This window comes from Pistacia vera, unplaced genomic scaffold, assembly GCF_008641045.1.
Source record: "Pistacia vera cultivar Batoury unplaced genomic scaffold, PisVer_v2 Contig421, whole genome shotgun sequence".
Taxonomy (NCBI): Eukaryota; Viridiplantae; Streptophyta; class Magnoliopsida; order Sapindales; family Anacardiaceae; genus Pistacia; species Pistacia vera.
The window spans coordinates 554,183-574,710 of NW_022196248.1; the positions used below are offsets into that span (position 1 = coordinate 554,183).

At 36.3% G+C, this 20,528-nt stretch overlaps 3 protein-coding genes across 3 annotated transcripts; 2 read left to right on the plus strand and 1 right to left on the minus strand.

The window, feature by feature from the left end:
• Nucleotides 1-5,283: 5,283 nt before the first annotated feature.
• On the plus strand, nt 5,284-10,585 carry LOC116142923 (organelle RRM domain-containing protein 2, mitochondrial-like). The gene is made up of 4 exons (XM_031428340.1): nt 5,284-5,461; nt 8,912-9,004; nt 9,088-9,194; nt 10,260-10,585. The coding sequence occupies exons 1-4, from the start codon at nt 5,284-5,286 to the stop codon at nt 10,380-10,382; spliced, it is 501 nt and encodes a 166-aa protein (XP_031284200.1). The 3' UTR covers nt 10,383-10,585.
• Nucleotides 10,586-13,220: 2,635 nt separating this feature from the next.
• On the plus strand, nt 13,221-14,153 carry LOC116142916. The gene is made up of 2 exons (XM_031428334.1): nt 13,221-13,687; nt 14,036-14,153. The coding sequence occupies exons 1-2, from the start codon at nt 13,371-13,373 to the stop codon at nt 14,091-14,093; spliced, it is 375 nt and encodes a 124-aa protein (XP_031284194.1). The 5' UTR covers nt 13,221-13,370; the 3' UTR covers nt 14,094-14,153.
• Nucleotides 14,154-15,485: 1,332 nt separating this feature from the next.
• LOC116142913 (organic cation/carnitine transporter 4) lies at nt 15,486-19,689 on the minus strand. The gene is made up of 2 exons (XM_031428331.1): nt 19,179-19,689; nt 15,486-16,869 (listed from the first exon to the last, which is right to left on the minus strand). Exons 1-2 carry the CDS (start codon nt 19,588-19,590, stop codon nt 15,701-15,703), a joined length of 1,581 nt encoding a protein of 526 aa, XP_031284191.1. The 5' UTR covers nt 19,591-19,689; the 3' UTR covers nt 15,486-15,700.
• Nucleotides 19,690-20,528: the final 839 nt, after the last annotated feature.

The window sequence follows — 20,528 nt, forward strand, 5'->3', positions numbered from 1 at the left end:
TGGACTCAAGTTTGCTTTGCTAAAGGGCAAACATGGCAGTGTGGAGGTATAGACATGTTTATTTTCAGGTTGTGATGCATAAGTTGCAGAGTTGAGTAAGGAATATGACCTAGCCTTCGATGCCATAATTCAACACTAATAGGTGCAGTAGTAGACAAAAAAGAACTAGGTAAATCAACATTTGTATTTAATTCCAAATCAAAAGGTACAACAATTTTTATTTTCGAAGACAGAACATTTGAAAGTTTACTAACAACTTTATTCGGTTGCAATTGGCTTACATCTATAAAAACTGAATTAAAACTTGAAGAAATTTTGGAAGTTGGATCAAGAAGGTATAGACCTTGGTTATGCTTATCAATCCTCTCAACTTGCCACTATAATGATCCTGAATGAGACAAAAATCAGGATAAAAAGTGATAGCACAATTATTTGAAGCATTGAATTTTGAAACTGAAAATAAATTGTGTTTAAATTTTGGAATGTGTAATACTTTGGAGAGATGAAACCCATTGTCCAAATCCACATAGCCTATATGTTTAATGTGTGTTTTGGTGCCATTAGGTAATCCTACAAGGGTTTGTGAAAAAGGCTCTTAGGGAATCGGTGATTGTAAACTAGAATAATTGCAAGTCATATGATCTGTGGCTCTCGTATCTATGATCCAAACATCATTATTCATGCAAGAGAAGTAAGCATTAATAGGGTCAAGAATTATACCTGCAAGATTAGCAAGTGGAGTAATATTCTATTTCCCTAGTAGTTGAAGGATCTGATTATACTGGTCAGATGTCAACACAAGATCAACAGGGGCATTACCACTACCATTTCTAGCATCTGATGATTCCGAAATTGGACTCTGCATAGCCACTTGATTCATAGCAACTTTTGTTTAGAATTTGTTCTGCTCTTTGTGAATTGGTAATCTACCGGATACCCATTCAACTTGTAGCAATTCTCTCGTTTGTGACCAGGCAAGTGGCAATATTCGCATTCAATATAGGGCTTTTTACCCTTATACCTCTGACCTGAATTTTGTCCTTTTTTATTATTCTGAGCATAAAGGGCAGTGGAGACTTCCGAATTAACATTCATACCAATGAGAATTTTCTGATTTTCATCCTGATTCACAATTGAGTGTGCTTGTTTAACACTTGGCAATGGATTCATAAGTAGAATTTGACTCCTCACCATAGAATATGAGTCATTTAAGCCCATTAAAAATTGTAACAACTTCTGCTGATTAATGTGCTCAAGAAATGCTTTTGCGGAAACATTGTCTGGTGGAGGTAGGCTTACTAGTGAATCCAATTCATCCCAAAGAGACTTAAGTTTGTTGTAGTATACTGCCACAATGTTTGTTCCTTGCGTGAGATTGGCAATTTCTCGGTGAAGACCAAAGACTTGAGTTCCATTAACCTTATGATATTGCTTTTTCAAGTCTTGCCAAACTTGAGAAGCATTGGTTGAGTAAACAATCCCATTGAAAATTTCCTTTGATACAAAGTTGAATATCCACGCAATCACCAATGAATTACATTATTCCCATTGCGACACTAATTGAGAGTGAACAGAGGTCCTTGTGCAAGTTCCATTGACAAAACCTAGCTTATTTTTCGAACACAAGGAGACAGTCATTGCCTTACTCCATATCCCGTAATTCTCAGTACCTTGTAGCTGCTCAGAGACTAAGACAGAACCAGGTGTATTTGAGGGGTGAACATAAAGGGGAGAATTGGAGTCAATCGAAGGAATTACACATTCTTCAGTCGAAGATGGCATAATCATATCAGCAAGATTGAAGCTTCAGAGAGACAAACTGAAACTTAAAGAAGACGAGCTGAAGCTAGAAGAAGATGAGTTGAAGCTGAAGAACGGCAAGAACTGGAACAAAAGAAGGCGAGCTGAAGCTGGAAGAAGATGAGCTGAATGTGAAGAATGGTAAGAATTTCAAGCTCCTTTGAACTTAATCAAAGTGAAATTCGAGTTTGATTGACCCTGATTTTGCAAAAAATTTGTTGCTCTAATACCATGTTGAATATGTTGAGAGCAATCAAAGAAGAAGCATTTTGGGGAAAAATATATTGTTTTGTTATTCTGTATAATGCCTTTTACAAATCTTTTATACAATAACTACTGCTAACTAACCCAACTAACTATGGTTAATAATTAACACAGCTATACAACTTGCAGCTTAACATACAACTTACTGCTTAATAGTTTTCTTTCTAACTTAATATGATGGATGTCCGGGGTTCTCTTTATTCGAAGTCCTTGGCACTTGCATCAACATAAGAAACTAGAAATGCTGAGGTGATCCGTCGACCATCTAATTATCACCCCAGTGTCTAGGGTGATTATTTCATTGTTTCGACTACTGATATGGTATGTATTTATCAAACATTTACATCATCATCTTCATACTGCAATTAATTATTGTTTTCTAGAGCTTGTTTCTTATTGAAATTCTCTGTCTTTTCATTTCTGCACTAAAACATCATGCATGGATTTCATTTTTCCCATATAACAAGAAATTAAGGTAAATTGTTACGTCCATGTTTGTGAATATGCCCTACTGCAGAGGTTCTTCGATCCAATAGCTCTAGTTTAGTTTCATTTTGCTAAATACAATATGGCGAATACAAATTTCTAAGGTTTTGTTACATTGTAGGGGATGTGAGAGCCACATACAGTTTTTTTGTTTTTTGTTTTTTAAGAATGTCAATACATAATAAGATTGAATATTGCTTAAGTTGTATAGATTGTTTTTGGAATACTATTTTAGCATGAAATATCATATCCTTATTGAATGGCTGTAATTAAAGAACGTGGAACAATTGGGATGTTTTCATTTTTCGAACTCAAAGATCCTGGGAGGCAAAACCAACAGGAAACGAGATACTGAATCCATTTTATGTCTCTTCCATGCATAGTTATTATATTGTGAACATTTTAGGCTCAGATTGTTGATCTATTTGTTAAGTTAGTTCATGATAGATTAGAAGCCTAATTTTTGCAAATCAATCTTAAAGAGGAATAAAAACATGTTAATGGATTTTGAAATTTATTGTGAACATAATTACAGAAGTGATTAACTGGATTTGGGGTTTTGGTTTTAGACAGGGTATGGTTTGCGTTCAACCTAACCTAAATCATCTTGTGGCCGGATACTATGGTGTTTTTCCTTGATGCAATTAAAAAATTATGTGGTTATCAGTTGTATTATTGGTATTTTATCCATTGAGCATGTTGAAGAGTTTCAGTCTCGGTGAACAGAGGGAAATTTGGGGAAAAATTGCTTTATTAATTCACTTTGTATCGTTACTGTACAAATGCTTTATATTACATTAAGATAAATTAACTCAACCAACTAGTTAACTAACTCAGGTTGTAACTAACTCAAGTAACCAACTAACTAATTGAACTGAAACTAAATTGATACAATAACTGAACTGATATAGTTATAACAACTATTTAACACCCCCTCTCAAGTTGGAGGGTGGTAGAGATCAAGAACCCCCAACTTGTGTAATAGCTTGGAATGAATGTGACCTCCAAGCGCTTTAGTCAATAAGTCAACTGGTTGCTCTACAGTAGGAATATAGGTAGTTTGTATGCGACCAAGTTTGAGCTGATCTCTGACCATATGGCAGTCAAGATCAATGTGTTTTGTCCTCTCATGAAAAATAGGATTAGAAGCTATATGGTTTGCAGCTTGATTATCACAATGTAGGGGAATAGGGAATAGTTGAGACTTTGAAACATCAAGTTCTGTGAGGAGTTGTACCAACCAAAGAAGCTCACACACAGTAGCAGACATTGCTTTATATTTTGCCTCATATGAGGATTTGGAAATGGTTGCTTGCCTCTTGGATTTCTAGAATATTAGAGACTTACCAAGGAAAACACAATAGCCTGTCACAGATTTTCTTGTCATAAGACAAGATGCCCAGTTTGAGTCATAATAGGCCGACAAAGTCATACTGTTTTCTGCTGGAAAAAATAGGCCTAATCTTGGTGATGTCTTGACATACTTAACTATCTTGAGAGCTGCCTTCAGATGCGATTCCTTAGGTTTGTGCATGAATTGACTTAATAAATTGACTGAAAAACTCAAGTCTGGTCAAGTCATACACAAATACAGCAACTTACCTACTAACCTTTGATAGACACTTGGGTCAGGAAGTAATGGATCATTGGCTAAAGAAAACATTTCATCATATGCAACATATGTCGATTTCAAAGTGGAATCCATTGGAATTGTGGAGGGTTTGGAACCAGATAATCCAGATTCTGAAATCAATTCCAATGCATACTTCCGTTGACACAAAATAATCCCTTTAGATGATCTAGCTACTTCAAAACCTAAGAAGTATCTTAGTAATCCCAAGTCCTTAAGCTTTAAATTAGAATGCAATAGTTGTTTGGTTTGCTAAATCATTTCAATACTACTTCTTGTAATCACTATGTCATCCACATGCACCAAAAGTATAACAATGTGTAAACCAAGCCTTTTGATAAAAAAGAGAGTAATCTGATTTAGATTGACAGAAACCACCAGTGATTAAGGCTTGTGTAAGTTTATAGTTCCAAGCCCTAGAAGTCTGTTTTAATCCATAAAGGGATTTATGAAGCCTACAAACCATATTTTGCCCCCTTTGCTTAACAAAACCTTGAGGCAAAGTCATGTATATCTCCTCTTGCAGATCACCCTGTAGGAAAGCATTATCCACATCCAATTGATAAAGAGGCCAACCATTCATGGCACCCAAAGACAAAATGGTTCTAACAGTAACCATTTTCACTTAACCATTTTCACTACAGGAGAAAATGTTTCTGCACCCCAACCTGTTGAGTATATCCCTTAGCCACCAACCTGGCCTTATACCTTTCTAAAGAACCATCAACCTTATATTTCAACTTATATACCCATTTACACCTAATAGGAACCTTACTAGGCGGTAAAGGGACTAAAGTCCAGGTCTTATTGTGCTCTAAGGCTTGTATTTCTTTCTGCATTGCAACCACCCAATTTGGATCTTTAGAAGCTAAAGAAAAAGAGCAAGGCTCAACCAAATGAAGATTGAAGCCTTGTAAGAAGGAGAAATATGGTTATATGTGACAAAATTGGAAATAGGGTAAGGAGTAGCATTGGCTGAGGAATTAGGTGTAAGAGTAGGACAAATGAAATCTGAAGTCCAAATAGGAGGCCTGGTAGTCCTATTGAATTTCCTAAGAGGATGAATAACAAGCTTTGGAGGTAAAGGAATAGTAGGAGAAATTATGTGTTGGTCAGGTGGCAAATTAGTGGAAGGAGAAGATGGTTCTATAGATTGGACAGATGGTATTGTAGTATCAGATGGGGAAGTGACAGTGGAAGGTGCTGACTTTGTTTCAAGAAAATCAGATGCAGGAGGAAGGGGATTTTGTGATGAAATGGACCAAGAAAAAGGGAAGATGTGTTCATAGAAAGTGACATCCCTTAAAACTGAAACTGAATGAGAGGAAAGGTTATAGAGTAAATAACCTTTCTGAGTTAATGAATAACCTAAGAAAACACAGGGGGCTGATCTAGGGGATAATTTGTCTTTATGAGTAAGAATCGTAGCATAAACCAAAGAGCCAAATACCTTGATATGATCCAATGAGGGAGGCTTGCCAAAAATTTCTCAAAAGGAGATAAACCATGAAGAATAAATGAAGAAAACCTATTGATCAAATACACTGCAGTTTGGACACAATATCCCCAAAGATGGTTTGGTATATGTGCCTGAAATTCCAGTGCCCTAGCGACCTCAAGAATATGCCTATGTTTCCTCTCAACAACTCCATTTTGTTGAGGGGAATATGCACATGAGCTTTGATGTATAATACCCTTTTGAAGAAACAGGTCATGACAATTTTTATTAAAAAACTCAAGGCCATTATTAGTTTTAATGCATTTAGGAGTAAATTGATACTGATTTTGGACCATTTCAAGAAAATATTTGATTGTAAGAAAAGTCTTAGATTTGAATTGCATAAGGAATATCCATGTAACTCTAGAGTAATCATCTACAACAGTGAGAAAGTACCTTGCATTACCATGAGTTGGTGTCCTATATGGACCCCAAACATCCATGTGTAACAAGTAAAAAATGCAGCTGGAATATGAAGCACTATGATGAAAAGGAATTCTAGTTTGTTTGGCTAATGGAAAAACATCAGAGTGAAAAGGTGTAGAAAAATTCATTTTCAGCTTATGTTGCATAAGCTATGAAGTCTTGTAAGGGATATGTCCTAGCCTTTGATGCCATAACTCAGGTGCAGTAGGCAAAGTTGTAGATAAAAGAGACAAATATGAATTAATATCCTTATTCAACGGTAAAATTGATGGTACATGATTATTCGAATGAAAAACATTGGAAATAGTATCTTTTGAATACAAAACATTTGAAGCAATCTTATTTAAAATCTTTAAATCTGACAAAGTTGGCAAATGTTTGGACATTGGATCAAGAAGATATAAGCCTTGGTCATGCTTACCAATCCCCTTCAACTTGCCACTGCAAAGATCCTGAATGAGGCAAAAATCAGGATAAAATGTAATGGTAAAGTTATTGGAAATAGTAAATTTAGAGACTTACAACAAATTGTGTTTAAAGTCTAGGATGTGTAGGACTTTTGAAAGATGAAAACCATTATCCAAGTCTACAGAACCTATATGTCTAATATGTGTTTTGGTTCCATTCGGTAATCCTACAAGGGATTGTGCGGTAGGTTCTATAGCTATAGGTGATTGTAAAATTGAATAATTGCTAGTCATGTGATATGTAGCTCCTGTATCTATGATCCAAGTGGCATTATTCGAGCAAGAAAAGAAAGCAGTAGCATAATCAGTGAAGGTACCTACAAGATTGGCAGTTGGAGGATTGACATTCTCCTTTCCCAAGAGCTAAAGGATTTGATTATATTGGTCAATTGTTAAAACGGGACCAATTTGAGCATTAGCATTTCCAGAAGCCTTTGCAGTTCTAGCATCTGATGACTCTAAGACTACATTCTGCATTTGAGCTTGATTAGCAGAAACCTTACCCTTAGAATTTGTTCTACCTTTTGTGAACTGATAATCAGCAGGATACCCATTTAGTTTGTAGCAACTCTCTCGTTTGTGACCAGGTAAATGGCAGTACTCACATTCAATATATGGTCTTTTACCCTTATATTTTTGGCCTGGATTTTGATGCTTACTGTTGTTCTAAGCATAAAGTGCAGTTGTGACCTCTGAATTAACATTCATGCCAGCAAGAATTCTTTGGCTTTCATCCTGATGTACTACAGAATAGGCTTGTTTAACACTTGGCAATGGGTTCATCAACAAGATTTGACTCCTAACCATAGAATATGAGTCATTCAATCCCATCAGAAATTGTAACAATTTCTGTTGATTCAGGTGTTCAAGGAATGCCTTTGCTGATACACTATCTGGTGCAGGTAGACTTACTAACGAATCTAACTCATCCCACAAAGACTTGAGTTTGTTGTAATACATTGCTACAATGTTTGTTCCCTGTGTAAAATTAGCAATTTCTCTATGGATACCAAAAATCCTAGTCCCATTGACTTTATGGAATTGTTCTTTTAAATCTTACCAAACTTGGTAAGCATCAGTAGAATATACAATTCTGTTAAAAAATTCTTTTGATACTGAATTAAAGATCCATGACAACACTAAGGAATTGCATCTTTCCCATTGTGGCACTAACTGAGTATGAATTGATGATTTTGTGCATGTTCCATTAACGAAACCTAATTTATTCTTTGCACATAGAGAAACAGGCATAGCTCTACTCCATAATCCATAGTTTTCTGTTCCTACAAGCTATTCAGAAACAAGAACAGTACCTGGTGTATCAGAAGGATGAACATTGAGAGGAGAGTTTGAATCGATCGAAGGAACAACTGATTCTTCAGTGGAGGATGTCATTGTCGACGTTGAATTCTTAGCAAATCAAGCTAGAATGAAGAAATTGAGAAATTTTAAGCTCTATTGAGCTTAGCAAAGATCAAATTGGAAGCTTGATTCAGCTGATTTTCAAGTTAGATTGCAGAAAATTGAAGCTCTGATAACATGTTGAAGTGTTTCAGTCTCGGTGAACAAAGGGGAATTTGGGGAAAATTTGCTTTATTGATTCACTTTGTATCGTTACTGTACAAATGCTTTATATTACGTTAAGATAAATTAACTCAACTAACTAGCTAACTAACTCAGGTTGTAACTAAACCAACTAATTGAACTGAAACTAAACTGATACAGTAACTGAACTGATATAGTTGTAACAACTATTTAACAGAGTATATTTTCTATCATGTAGAGGTTACTTCATATTTCACACTTTGTAAATATCTAACAAGCATTTGTGGAGGGCTGGCAAAAACATATATTTATTAATCTCGCTTGTTCATTGTCCAACAAGATTGTTAATAAATAGGTTAAATCCTCGTGACTTCTCCCACCTGGTGGTGAAGATGCAGGTATTACCTCATGGGTTTGAAATTCGCCAGAGAACCTCCCCGTTGATTTCTTAGCGAAGCTTCTTATGTTGCTGACAGCAATGAGAGTTTCTTAGTGAAGTGTGGTGCCAGTGACATTAAATCAATTGTCATAATGATTATATTTTTTTTTATAGGAAACAAAGCGAACTGTATTAGTGAGACTAAAAGAGAGAACTATAGTGGATCACTTAAGTGTCTGTCGAAAAGAACCCCTAAAAAGCCATATCTGCACATGATAAGTAATCCCAAAAATTGTTTCCATAGTGTTTATTTTCTCTGTTATTCTGGGTATGATAATATCTTTATCAAGGTTTAATACATATTACGTTCTGATCAGAGATGATGGGTCTAACTTTCTTATTGTTATGACTATGAGATTTAAAATCAAGTTCCTTTTCAGGACTTAGTAAGCGCACGACTACTGAGGGACTCAAGGAAGCCTTTTCTAAGTTTGGTGAAGCGGTTCAAGGTTTGTTCTTCTTCTTTAAAGCTATTTAAATCCACCCTAGTGCATGGTGGACTACTAATTATTGGTGTTTCTGCTATTCACAGCTAGGGTAGTGACCGATCGAGTGTCTGGATATTCCAAGGGGTTTCGTTTTGTAAGATATGCTACCTTGGAAGATGCTGCAAAAGGCATAGAGGGCATGGATGGCAAGGTGAGTTGACAAGACACCACATTTATTTTGTTGAAGATTATACTAATGTTTGTATATCTGAGTCAAAGAGTTTAGAAGCAATGCTCTACTCAGCTCTGTTTCTTATTTGTTATCTATTTTATTTTTCAAAAATGCTCAAGTCAGCTGTAGTGTCGAATATAGCTTGAAAACTTGGTAGGGTAGGAAGTTCCAAAGCCCATCAATCGTGGCGTAACCATGGTCAACTTAAATGCCCACACATTATGGCTCTGAAAGAAAGTAACGCATGAAATGTTAGATGAACTTGGAAAGTGGTAATGACAATTTTAGCGAAAACTGTAGGAATCTGTAGGAAGTGGAAACTGTGCATCTCAATTTTAGCGAAGTCAGAAGACAACTTTCATATTTCCTCATAGGGAAAAAAAGAAAAAGAAAACGTATTGAAGTGGGGTGGCTCATAGATTTCTCAATTTTCTCGCAAAATGTTTGTTCAAGCTATGTACCGTTGTGCTAAGATTGAGTTTATCACATCCTTCTACTAACTTATTCCTTCACTGCATCCTTGTTGGGCACCTTTTTATTCTCTTCTATCCCTTTTTAATGTCCATTTCTATCAATTAGTTCATTTTATGGCCCTGCTGTAATGGTAACACACATGGATATAACTTAAAATATATGTAGGAAAGGGGAAGAAAGCAATTAATGTTATAGAAACCATATCATTGTCTTCCTGTTCCTTTTCATTTATGAGTATTTTAATGGAGCTTCTGATTAAAATTTGGAATTCCATCAAAGATTTTGTTTTGAGGGATGTAGGGTTCTTATTCAAGCAAATTTAATGATGTCGTGTCATCTTGTACAGGCTAAGCTGGATTCTTTGTAAAATAATTTCTTTTTTGGCTTTTTTTAACCATGAGTTTTCTAGTTTTGATGATATTATCACCTAATTTTTTAATTTCAATATTACTGTTAATTCCTTCTGCGAAAAAATTAACAATAATAAAGTTGATTCTCTCATAGTTGATGTTCAAGTTCTTTTTTTTACAATCCTTTTTAGTAAATGAATTCTCTATTTGTCTTTTGCAGTTTCTGGATGGGTGGGTTATATTTGCAGAATACGCAAGACCCAGAGCACCTCCAGGGCCTCCATCTGAGAATATGTCCTCTCAATATGGCCACAACATGTCATCCCCATATGGCCGACAGTGACTCATGCGTTCATAAAACAAGATGGTAATCCTTCACACTGGCCTTTGTCAGTTAGTATTATCTATGAACGGTTCTCTGTTTTCTATTGGTCGGCCTTCCATCAATTGTAACCATGCATTTTTGGGGAACATTACTTAATACGTGAACTCTGTGATGAATTCAGAAATATATTGATTTGAACTGATCCATGTTGGCAATATTATGTACAAGACTCTTAATTTGTTATCATTAGTTATAATTTTATCAGACTGTAACTTGTTCTCACTAAACTGAAGTGAAAACTGGCTATGCATAATTAAATGATTTATATAAGGATCATTTAGATGAAAGTGTTATTGTTTCTTAGCTTGTGTTTTGGTGTTACATATAGTCCAGAAAAATAAAAATTTATAATACACTAAGAAAAAAATGTGTTCTTGAAACTCAAACTACATAAAATTGAGAAACAAGTTGCTAATATCAAACGAAATCTGAAAGGTTTCTTGATAGCTGATGATAACCACACCAAAGGCTGAGCTTCATTTGATCCAGAAACCGATTTATTTCTCAACACAATCATCAAGAATCTGGGAATTCTGTGGAATTCTGCTGGTGGTCAGAATTAGTTCAAGATTTGTTTGAAAAAAATTTCTTTCATTGGCTAGAATTTCAATCAAAGAACATTATAGTCTAATGTATTTCATCCAAACATCTTACATAAATTTTTAATGAATTCTTAAAGCTGGTTTTAACAGTGTCAGAAATGTTCTCAATCAAATCCTTTCAACTGCAAGTCATGTAAAAGTCACCCAACATTCAACATTTTCTGTTCTAGAAGTTGTCAAATAATGCTAAATCCTGATAGTGGACCACAAAAGGCATTCTTTATGTTCCCACCTGTAAATTTCTTGAAAATCAATTTCTTCTTCAGTATCACCATCAGGATTTGATTCATTCAGTTGTAGTTTTGCCTACACCATAACCTGTCCAGATGAATTATAGCGACCCCGTGATAACGTAAACACACCAAGTAGACTCTCCATATTTATTGCATTTTTTCCAGGTGGCCCAAGAACCACCAAAACCATGGACAGAATTCTCCGAATAAACCAATTCCTGCACACTGGTTGCCCTGCCATGGAAGCAACTCAACAATTCTTCAACTCTGAAAGTAACTCAACACTGGATATTTAGTTCCATCTCATAAATGAAGACAACATATTGTTACAGCTAGATTTGATACAACTTAATGCGTCTTCGTTTTTCAGCAGCTTATATGGCGTTCGATTGATTGTTTTCTTGATAAGTCGAAAGAATTTTCCAGAGAAAAAAGTTGCATCTGTCAAGATTCAAGTAACATCATCCTGGTAAGAGTCTGGTTGTGGGAATAAATTTGTATGGCTATTTATGAAAAGATTTGCAGTATCTCAACTACTTTTCTTTAGTTAATGAACATAAATTTCTAGCTTATCTTTGAAATTTTTTTTAGTTATAATACTGGTATGTCCTTTTTTGGTCCAGTTTGTGCACACCTTAACTAACTTTCAGGGGTTATTAAATATTCTACAAGTCTTAAGGTAGTTTGAACCTAAGAAATAAATGAAGAAAGAAAACATTATTGATTGTCAGGCCAACCTTAGGGTTATGATACTGGTATTTCCTTCCTATAATTAAGATGCTTTTACAAAAAGGTTTGGTGGTCAAGAAAGTTTGCTCCCCTCATTGAATTTTTGGGTTCAAACCATCTTGGAGTTATCTACCAGACTATTACATTTATGACTTACCTGAAATACTGGATTTGTAGGGCATTCATAGGAGCTTGGAGGGTATTCAATGGGATCTAAAGATTAATTAAAGTGCGTGTAAACTGGGTCGAACACCCTGGTTATTTTAATAATGAATGGATTTATTAATTTAGAACTGCTCCGAATAGTTCATCCATAGTTCTCCTGTTGTAAAGAATAAATAGGAATTATTAATTATTATTTTCTCTGAGATATTTTTATTTTATTTTATTAGTATTTTAAAATCTTGGTATCTATTGTCAAATTAACCACCTGCCCTGCTAAACATAGTTATCATCTAAATTGTCAATCAGATGACCTTATAATTTACATTGAATTGTTAAACTAATAAAGAGTTTAATTATAGGAGTGCTTGACTTCATCACTTCATATAATTAAATTCAAAATAAAAGTTTATATTAGCCGTATACATCAAAAAATTAACCAACTTTATAATAATATATATGTAACCTACATGAATCACATGCAACATTAATATTTATTAAAAATGTTAATTACTAAGATGAGTGAACATAAGAATTAAATTATTTTATAATTGCTGACTTACATTTGAAATATTTTGCAGTTTCATATAATTTTATATAATTAAGAGAAATCTTTAATAAATTAATTAGGAGATTTTAATGATAAGATAAAGAGTTAATAATTTCAAAATTGATTTCTATTGACAATTGGCTAATAATTAATTAAACCTTTCAACAATTATAAAGTCAACTAGATATCTTCTAAAAAATATTAATTATAATGCCGGCTTAGTAACGGCAGTACCAAATATTATCAGAATTTTTATATATTTATTTTAATGTTTAATGAAATGAGGATTTATTTTGTTTTATTTTTTAAAAGGTGAAGAGTAAAACTTGAGCATCCGAACTGTCAGAACTCAGAAATGGACCCACTGGGCCCACCGTTGGATCGGCCCATTTAAACATCCTAAATTTGTAATATTCCGAAAAAATCAGGGCCAATCTTATCCACAAAAAATAAATAATAAAATAGAAATAAATAATTAATTAATCACTCCACTCGATCTGCCTCGGCCCCTATAAATAATAAATAAAACTGAAGCAACGACCCCTTACTATCCACACGACAATAACAAGAAGAACAGCAATACCACAGACGACAACAATGGAGAGCTGAGAAGTTTCTCTTCTCTGTTGTTCACTTATTCTTTTCTTCCACGTGTGGAAATTGCGGGAACATGAAGTTCTTGTTGGAGCTAGTGTCGTGTTGTGGATCACCCGAGGCGGGCGGAGCCAGTCCCGTGGCGGAGCGTGTGGAGCCGAGAGTGGAGGAAACGAGGTCGTTGATGCGCCGGAGTTACCGCCGGAAGAGACGGGGGAGGTCTGGCTGTAGCGGCGGTGCTTCGGCAGAGGAATGGAAGCCGTCGTTGTGTTCGATTTCTGAAGATTTTGTGATGGACAGGACCAAAAGCGAAAGAGAGAGAAGCTTTAAAAGGAAAAACGGTGGATCGCAGCGAGACAAAGCTCGCGTTCGTAGCTGTAGCCGCGATTTCGGGTAACTTGTTAATTTTTCCGATATTTCCTTTTGAAAATGATTATTTAGATAACGATTAATTGGGTGAGGAGATAACAAAATTATTATAGAAAAAATACAATAGATTTAATCATTCGGGAACAAAATAATAAAGCAGTAAAGACAGAGTGTCGTATATTTTTCAATTTCTGTTTTGAGTCTTAACATGACATGAATTTCTATGGTGTTTTGAGTTTTCATATCTTGTCTATTTATAAAAAAATTTCTTCATTTTATTTATTTATTTATTTTTATGTGCAGATTGTATTTAACAAGTTGAATTTGAACTCACTGGGTAATTTTTTTTTTTTTTGGTGTGTATATTTGCAGGCAGAATTCAGGGCCATCCATTATTCCCACATTCTCTGCAACTCCATTCATGTTTTGATGGCTCTGCACTTTGATTAAAAAAATTAATCTAAAGTCCAAGATTGGATTTATATGTGAATATTTTGGTATAAATTACCATGTAGGATAACAAGTTGTGAAAAAAACTGTTTTTTTCTTTTTTTTGTATGTGTTATCGTCAAATAGAGCAATCTCTTGATTGGATCAAAGTGCATGTATTTATGTATATATATTATGTATACATTTTATATTACTCATCTCAAATAATATTTGATCAATTACTATGATTAAATAATTAAGAAGTTATGGGGGTGATGTAGAGAAATTGTTATGAAAAAATTACCTAGAGGCACAAAACAATTTTTTTAAAGAACTCCTCGTTACTTTGGAAGTACCAAAAATACATGTCTTCGTAAAGTTGAGACCATGTATTGGGATGACATCCGCCTAATGCCAGTAGGTAGGGGTGTGCAAAAAAACCAGCCATAACTGGAACTGGCAAGTACCTGAGGTGCTGGCTCTTACTCGAAACCGGTCCTCATAGGGTTGATTTTAGTTCTAAAAAATCGGAGCCAATATTATGCGATTTCGGTTCTAGTTCCAGTTCCACCATTGTAGGAACCGAAACCAAAATCGAAGCCGAAACCCGGATAGAAATCAAGACTGAACTATAATTTTGTAAACTTTCAAGGGTGTACTGTAATTTTTTGGGGGTGTATTTGTTATTTTTGTAAATAGTAGGGGATAATCAAAATTTTTTAGTATTGAAATCAGAACCTATGCTTCAGGTTTCGGTTTCGGACTTTTAGGAACCGGCCGATTCTGGTTCCATAGGATTTGGGCGAGTAATTGGACCCACCCACCCCTATCGGCAGGTCAAAGAAGTTGGTGACTTGATGTTGGGGGAGTCAGCACCTGAAGCCCCGGTGAATGGTGGCCGGAACTATAATAATGGTCCTTGACTAAATAATTGAACATTTTCTCAAACTTAATTTTTTAATACACTGTTCCGCTCAACCGGGCTTGGTGAATCAAACTACTCAAAAGGGTTGTGGCCAATTCTATGGAAGATGTTCAATAGTGAATGGATTTTGTTCTACTCTAGGCCTGATAGATCGAAATCTTTTAGGCCTAATAGCTTTTATAAGTACACCAACAACCCAAGTTGATCAAAGGGTTGCTCTGCATTTTCATTTGACTGAGATTGGCATTTTGTGCTTATGCAGACGATGCTCATTAACAGTCTTGTGGATCAATTAATGTGAATTACTTGAATCTCCATTGCATCTTTTCCAATTCATGCAACATAAAGGCGGAGGTTCCTTTTGGCAAACGGGATATTATATTGTATTTATTCAAGCTATCAGGATGGAGCTGCTAGCTTTGCAGCTGCGTCTGCATCGGTTCAGTTTTAGAAGAGACTAAACTTTACTGCAAAATTTGGAATGTCAAATGGAGCTGAGAGATTTGGCTCTTAATTCAATTTGAAGTTAATTGATGGGTCTTGCTGGTCCTATTTGACTCTTTGCTAACCCTCGATATCTGAGATTCACATTACAGGACAAGAAACAAAGAGAACGAGGAAAAAAACAAAAACAAAAACAAAATCTTATTATGAAACCTGGTATGTTACACAGTATCATTTAGTTAAGCACCTTCTCCGTCCTCCATTCCGGCCATCGTGTCATACAGAGGCTTATTTAGTGTCTCCGGTAGATAAAATGCCAAGATTCCTCCTACAATACCACATACTGCAAACACTGCAAATGGTAAGGCACCTCCCAAAACCACCACAAATGGTGCTAATATTGCTCCCATCTGCGCCGCTTGTGTTGCACAACCAAGTGCAGCATTTCTCACCACTGTAGGGAACAACTCTATTGTGTATATGAACAGCAAATTGTAAGTACCCGCCATCCCAAATATTCCCAGAATTCCGCAAACCATCCTCACCACTTTCCATATCCCATCATTTTTCACCAAGCTCCCCAATAAGCAAAATAATCCACTGAACCATAATGTGCCTATTGCCAATGGCTTCCTTCCAAATTTATCTAACAGAAGTGCTGTAAGGGTGAAAGCAGGCATCTCTGCCACTGCATTGAGAAGGACAGCGAGATAAAGATTTGTTTTGAGGTTTACAACGTTTAAGCTAAGGCCATAGTACACAACTGAACACAAGAAGTTAATGGCTACTGCTAAAAACAAGCGAACTCGTGTCATTGGTGACTTAATTACGTCTAAGACAGAACCTGTTATCGCTTCTTTTGTTGCCCATTCTTCCTTGTAATTTTGTTTGTCATTAGAAGATTCATCATTTTCTTCTTCATCGAGTGCAAGGACAACCCCATCAGGCAGGTGGTGTCCATTAGACTTAGCAATTATGTGCATGAGATTCATGGCTTCATTCATTTTGCCACGAACAAGGTACCATCTAGGCGACTCATTGAGAAAAGGAAGAACCAGGATGAGGAACAAAACGGAGGGGATTGAAGAAGCAATGTAGAGAGTACGCCAGGAACGAAAAATATAAGCTATGCCTGAGAGTAAGGCTATTCCTGTTGAGAAGAAGTAGAATGTGGACATTCCAGCAGTGCCACGCTTTGTTGGGCCAACAGGTTCAGTGGCCAGAACGAAGGCGCAAAGGCCAACACCTCCAGTGCTGAAGCCAGTAAGCACACGAAGTAGGAGATAGATTAGGTAGTTTGGTGACCATGCTGTTAAGCAACCAAAAATGGCATTCAAGATACAAACTATTGTTAAAGAACCTTTTCTTCCTAGTTTTGAGTCTGACAGATGGCCAAATACTCCTGCACCTGAAAATATACATCATAAAACTTTAGTGTTAATATTTAGTTAACTCTGGTAACTAAGACACCGTTGTACTGAAATTTAAAGTGTTCTCAGGACAATTTCATACATTCAACTTCAGATTTCCTGATCACAGATCAAATTCTGGAAGCTGAAACTGCCTAATCACAGTAACAATTATAGGCAAGCAGCATTTCTTTTGTATATTATTTAGTAGCTAGCTATAATAGCTCACATCCTAAATTACAGGATTAAGGTACAAATATTATTGGGTGGATGAACGGATAATGTGATTTTTTTTTCTAGTTAAAGACTGTCTCTTAGTAACAATAGCACCTATTAAGGTGCTTTTGTGCAAAAGGAATTATATTCTCTTCCACATAAAGTTATATCAAAGAAATTCTAGTAAAATCTTGCACAAATAAATCCTTTATACTTTGTGTTTTTATATAAAAAAGCTCCATGTATATCACTTATGAAATTTAATATATTGGTTAGGCATAGTTGTTTGCCATTCATTGAATTTAATATTTCTCGCAGCAATGAAAACAGAGCATTTTTCCAAATGGGAATATATGCAACTGAGACATAGCTCTAACAGGTATACTTCCTTGTGATGGTAAAGTAAGGAAAGTGTAATTTATGCTCTAGAAGCGTGGAGAAGCAACTCGTCAAGCTAACATTTGGTGGATGGCATCATTAAAGCTACGAATTTGGCTAAAAGGCTGAAAATTATTGCGGAAAGTTGAGTTATAAATTGAGAAAAAGATAAAACAATTGCATAAACAAACAAATTTTCATTTGAAAACTAGTTCTATGCACAACGTGGTCTTCGTGTGAACCCGACCCCTTAGTCTTTACTTTCCCAATTGCACCCTCAAAAATATATCATTTTTCTAAAATCTAAATTTACAATAACATTCATATTTGTCAAAGATTTGTACAACGAGAGCATATGGACTCCATATAGAATATTCCTAGTTGCGGAGAGCAAGTGGGAAACTTAAACCAATCAAATTATATAATATTATCCTAAAGATAGTAAAAGAAACGTCTCTGAACTCAATTCTATAGCAAATCAATCAACCTCTGGTTTATCCCCACTAAAATAAGCAATAATTAAAATCTTTAACTTTTAGTTTGTTAATACATTGACATCTATGTATATATAATTCTAATGTCATAAATCTCCAAAGGGATAGGCACAACCGCACAGAAGGAACACTTTTTTTTTTTTTTTTTGGCTGTGTATGCTATGTCTTTTTGTCCATAAATACAAAAATAACATCCCATCAATAAACTTGTTTGAATCAGTCAATTAAACACAGCCCTCCAGACATCACGTGAACCCATAATCCTACCCACTCTTTCTTTTATCTCTCTGCTCTGTTCGCTTCATCCATCAATAGAAAATCTTAAAATAAATAATAACTTAGGGTGCGTTTGGCTCCCTGTTTTTATCCATATTCCCAATTCTATTCTCCAAATAATGTTTGGCACACTATTCTAAAAATATTATCCTATTTTTTTAATTACTTTTAGACCTCATAAGGTTATTAATTTCACTAAATGCCCCCTAAAATTTATTTTTTAAAAATTAACAAAAACCCCCCCATCAACCCAATTTGTCAGATTCCGGCAACCACCGCCGGTGATAGCCGGAATCTGTACAACGGCCTAAATGTCGACCATAAATGGCCGGAATTACACCGATCTGGCCTTTTCCGGCAAGATCCACCACGGATCTGGCCGGAAAAGGCCAGATCTGGCCGTCAGTGACGGCCAAAGAAATGGCCGTCGTTGACCGAAAACGACGGCCACATCTTTGGCCGTCGCTGACGGCCAAAGATGGCCGTCGTTTTGGCCTTTCCGGCCGCGACGGCCATAACAGGCCTTTAGATCTGGCCTTTTCCGGCCAGATCCGTGGTGGATCTGGCCGGAAAAGGCCATAATGATGTGTTACGGCACAGATCCGATCGGTCTGTGCCGTAACAAAATTTTCCGGCCAGATTCCGGCGGTGGCGGCCGGAATCTGACACTACAGGTGGTGGGGGTGTTTTTGTCATTTTATATAGTAGGGTCTTTAATTAAATTAGTAAACCTATGGGCTTTTTCATAAATTTTTCAAATTTACCTCGTAATACTCCCCTATCCAACAATCCAATATTATCCTCAAAATCCTATCCAAAATACTACACCAAATGCACCTAATCCATGTTAACATGATCTAAACTTGATAAATTATAATAAAAAATTAACATACTTCCAAGCTAAAATGATTTTTTTTTAAAATAAAAATAAAATAAAAGCTTACCTATCATGCAGCCACCAAAAAACAATGCCTGAACAAGCCCAACTTTGTACTTCTCTTCGCAAATAAGCCACCACTCGGCCACCGTGGAGCCCTCTTCACCACCACTCCATGTCCAGGAACCCGGTTGCAGCCCACAAAAGCTAGTCGTCGCCGCGTCACATTCCGGTCCGAGACATTTCCACTTCGGTTCCCGGTCGGCGAAGATCATGACCATTGTGTGAAAAGCCTCCAGCGCCCAGGCCAAGCTTGTCAGCACGAAATGACGTAATTGCCATGGCCCGAACTCGCCGCAGTACTTTTGTAGCATGTCATCTATGCAAAGTTTCTCGGTCACCGCCTTGTTCGGCGGAGGAAGTAGCGGCCGCCGGAGGGAGGGGTCATTGCCGGGATCTAAAGCTGACGTGGATGTCATGTTTCTCGTTTACACAAAAGAAGGCGGTGGTGCTGAAAATTAATGTTCTGTAATGAAATGAAGGGATGATATATAAGTTCACCTTCGCTGGCTGTATCTTTTCCGTAAGTTCATTAGGCTACTTTAATAATTTAAGTAAAAGTCCGTGTCACGTCGTGAACGTGACATGTGGAAAGTAAAACAACCGTTGGATTGTTTTATTTTTTAAGGGAAAACAACTCACACCTGCCCAAGGTTTGGAGAAACGATAGGTTGATACCCAAAAAGTTTCAAAAAGACAAATAGGTACCTTCCATTAGGGAAAATACTAGAATGCCCTTTGAGAAATATTAGTATATTTTTTTAATTACTTTTAGTCTCCTTAAGTCTATTAATTCCATTAAATACCCCTAGAAAAAAGTTTAAAAATTAATAAAAACACCCCCACTCACCCATACTTATCAGATTCCAGCGGCCACCACCGTAAATGGCCAGTAATTCACTGATCTGGCCTTTTCCAGCCAGATCTACAATGGATCTGATCGGAAAAGGTCAGATCTGACGTGAGCAGGCCAGCGCCAGATCTGGCTAGAAAGTGACAGCCAAAGATGTGGCCGTCAATGACTGTCAACGACGGCCAAATCTTGGCCATCGTTGACAGACAACGACAGCCACATGCTGACGGCCAAAGATGGAGTGTTGCAGCCATCGACGGCCAGATCTGGCCTTTTCCGGCCATATCCGTGATGGATTTGGCCGAAAAAGGTCAGATCAGTGAACTACCGGCCATTTTCGGTGGTGGCGTAGACCGTTGTGACAGATTCCGACTACCACCAGTAGTGGCCACTAGAATCTGTTAAGTATGGGTGGGTGGGGGTGTTTTTATTAATTTTTAAACTTTTTTCTGAGGGGTATTTTATGGAATTAATAAACTTAAGGGGTCTAAAAGTAATTAAAAA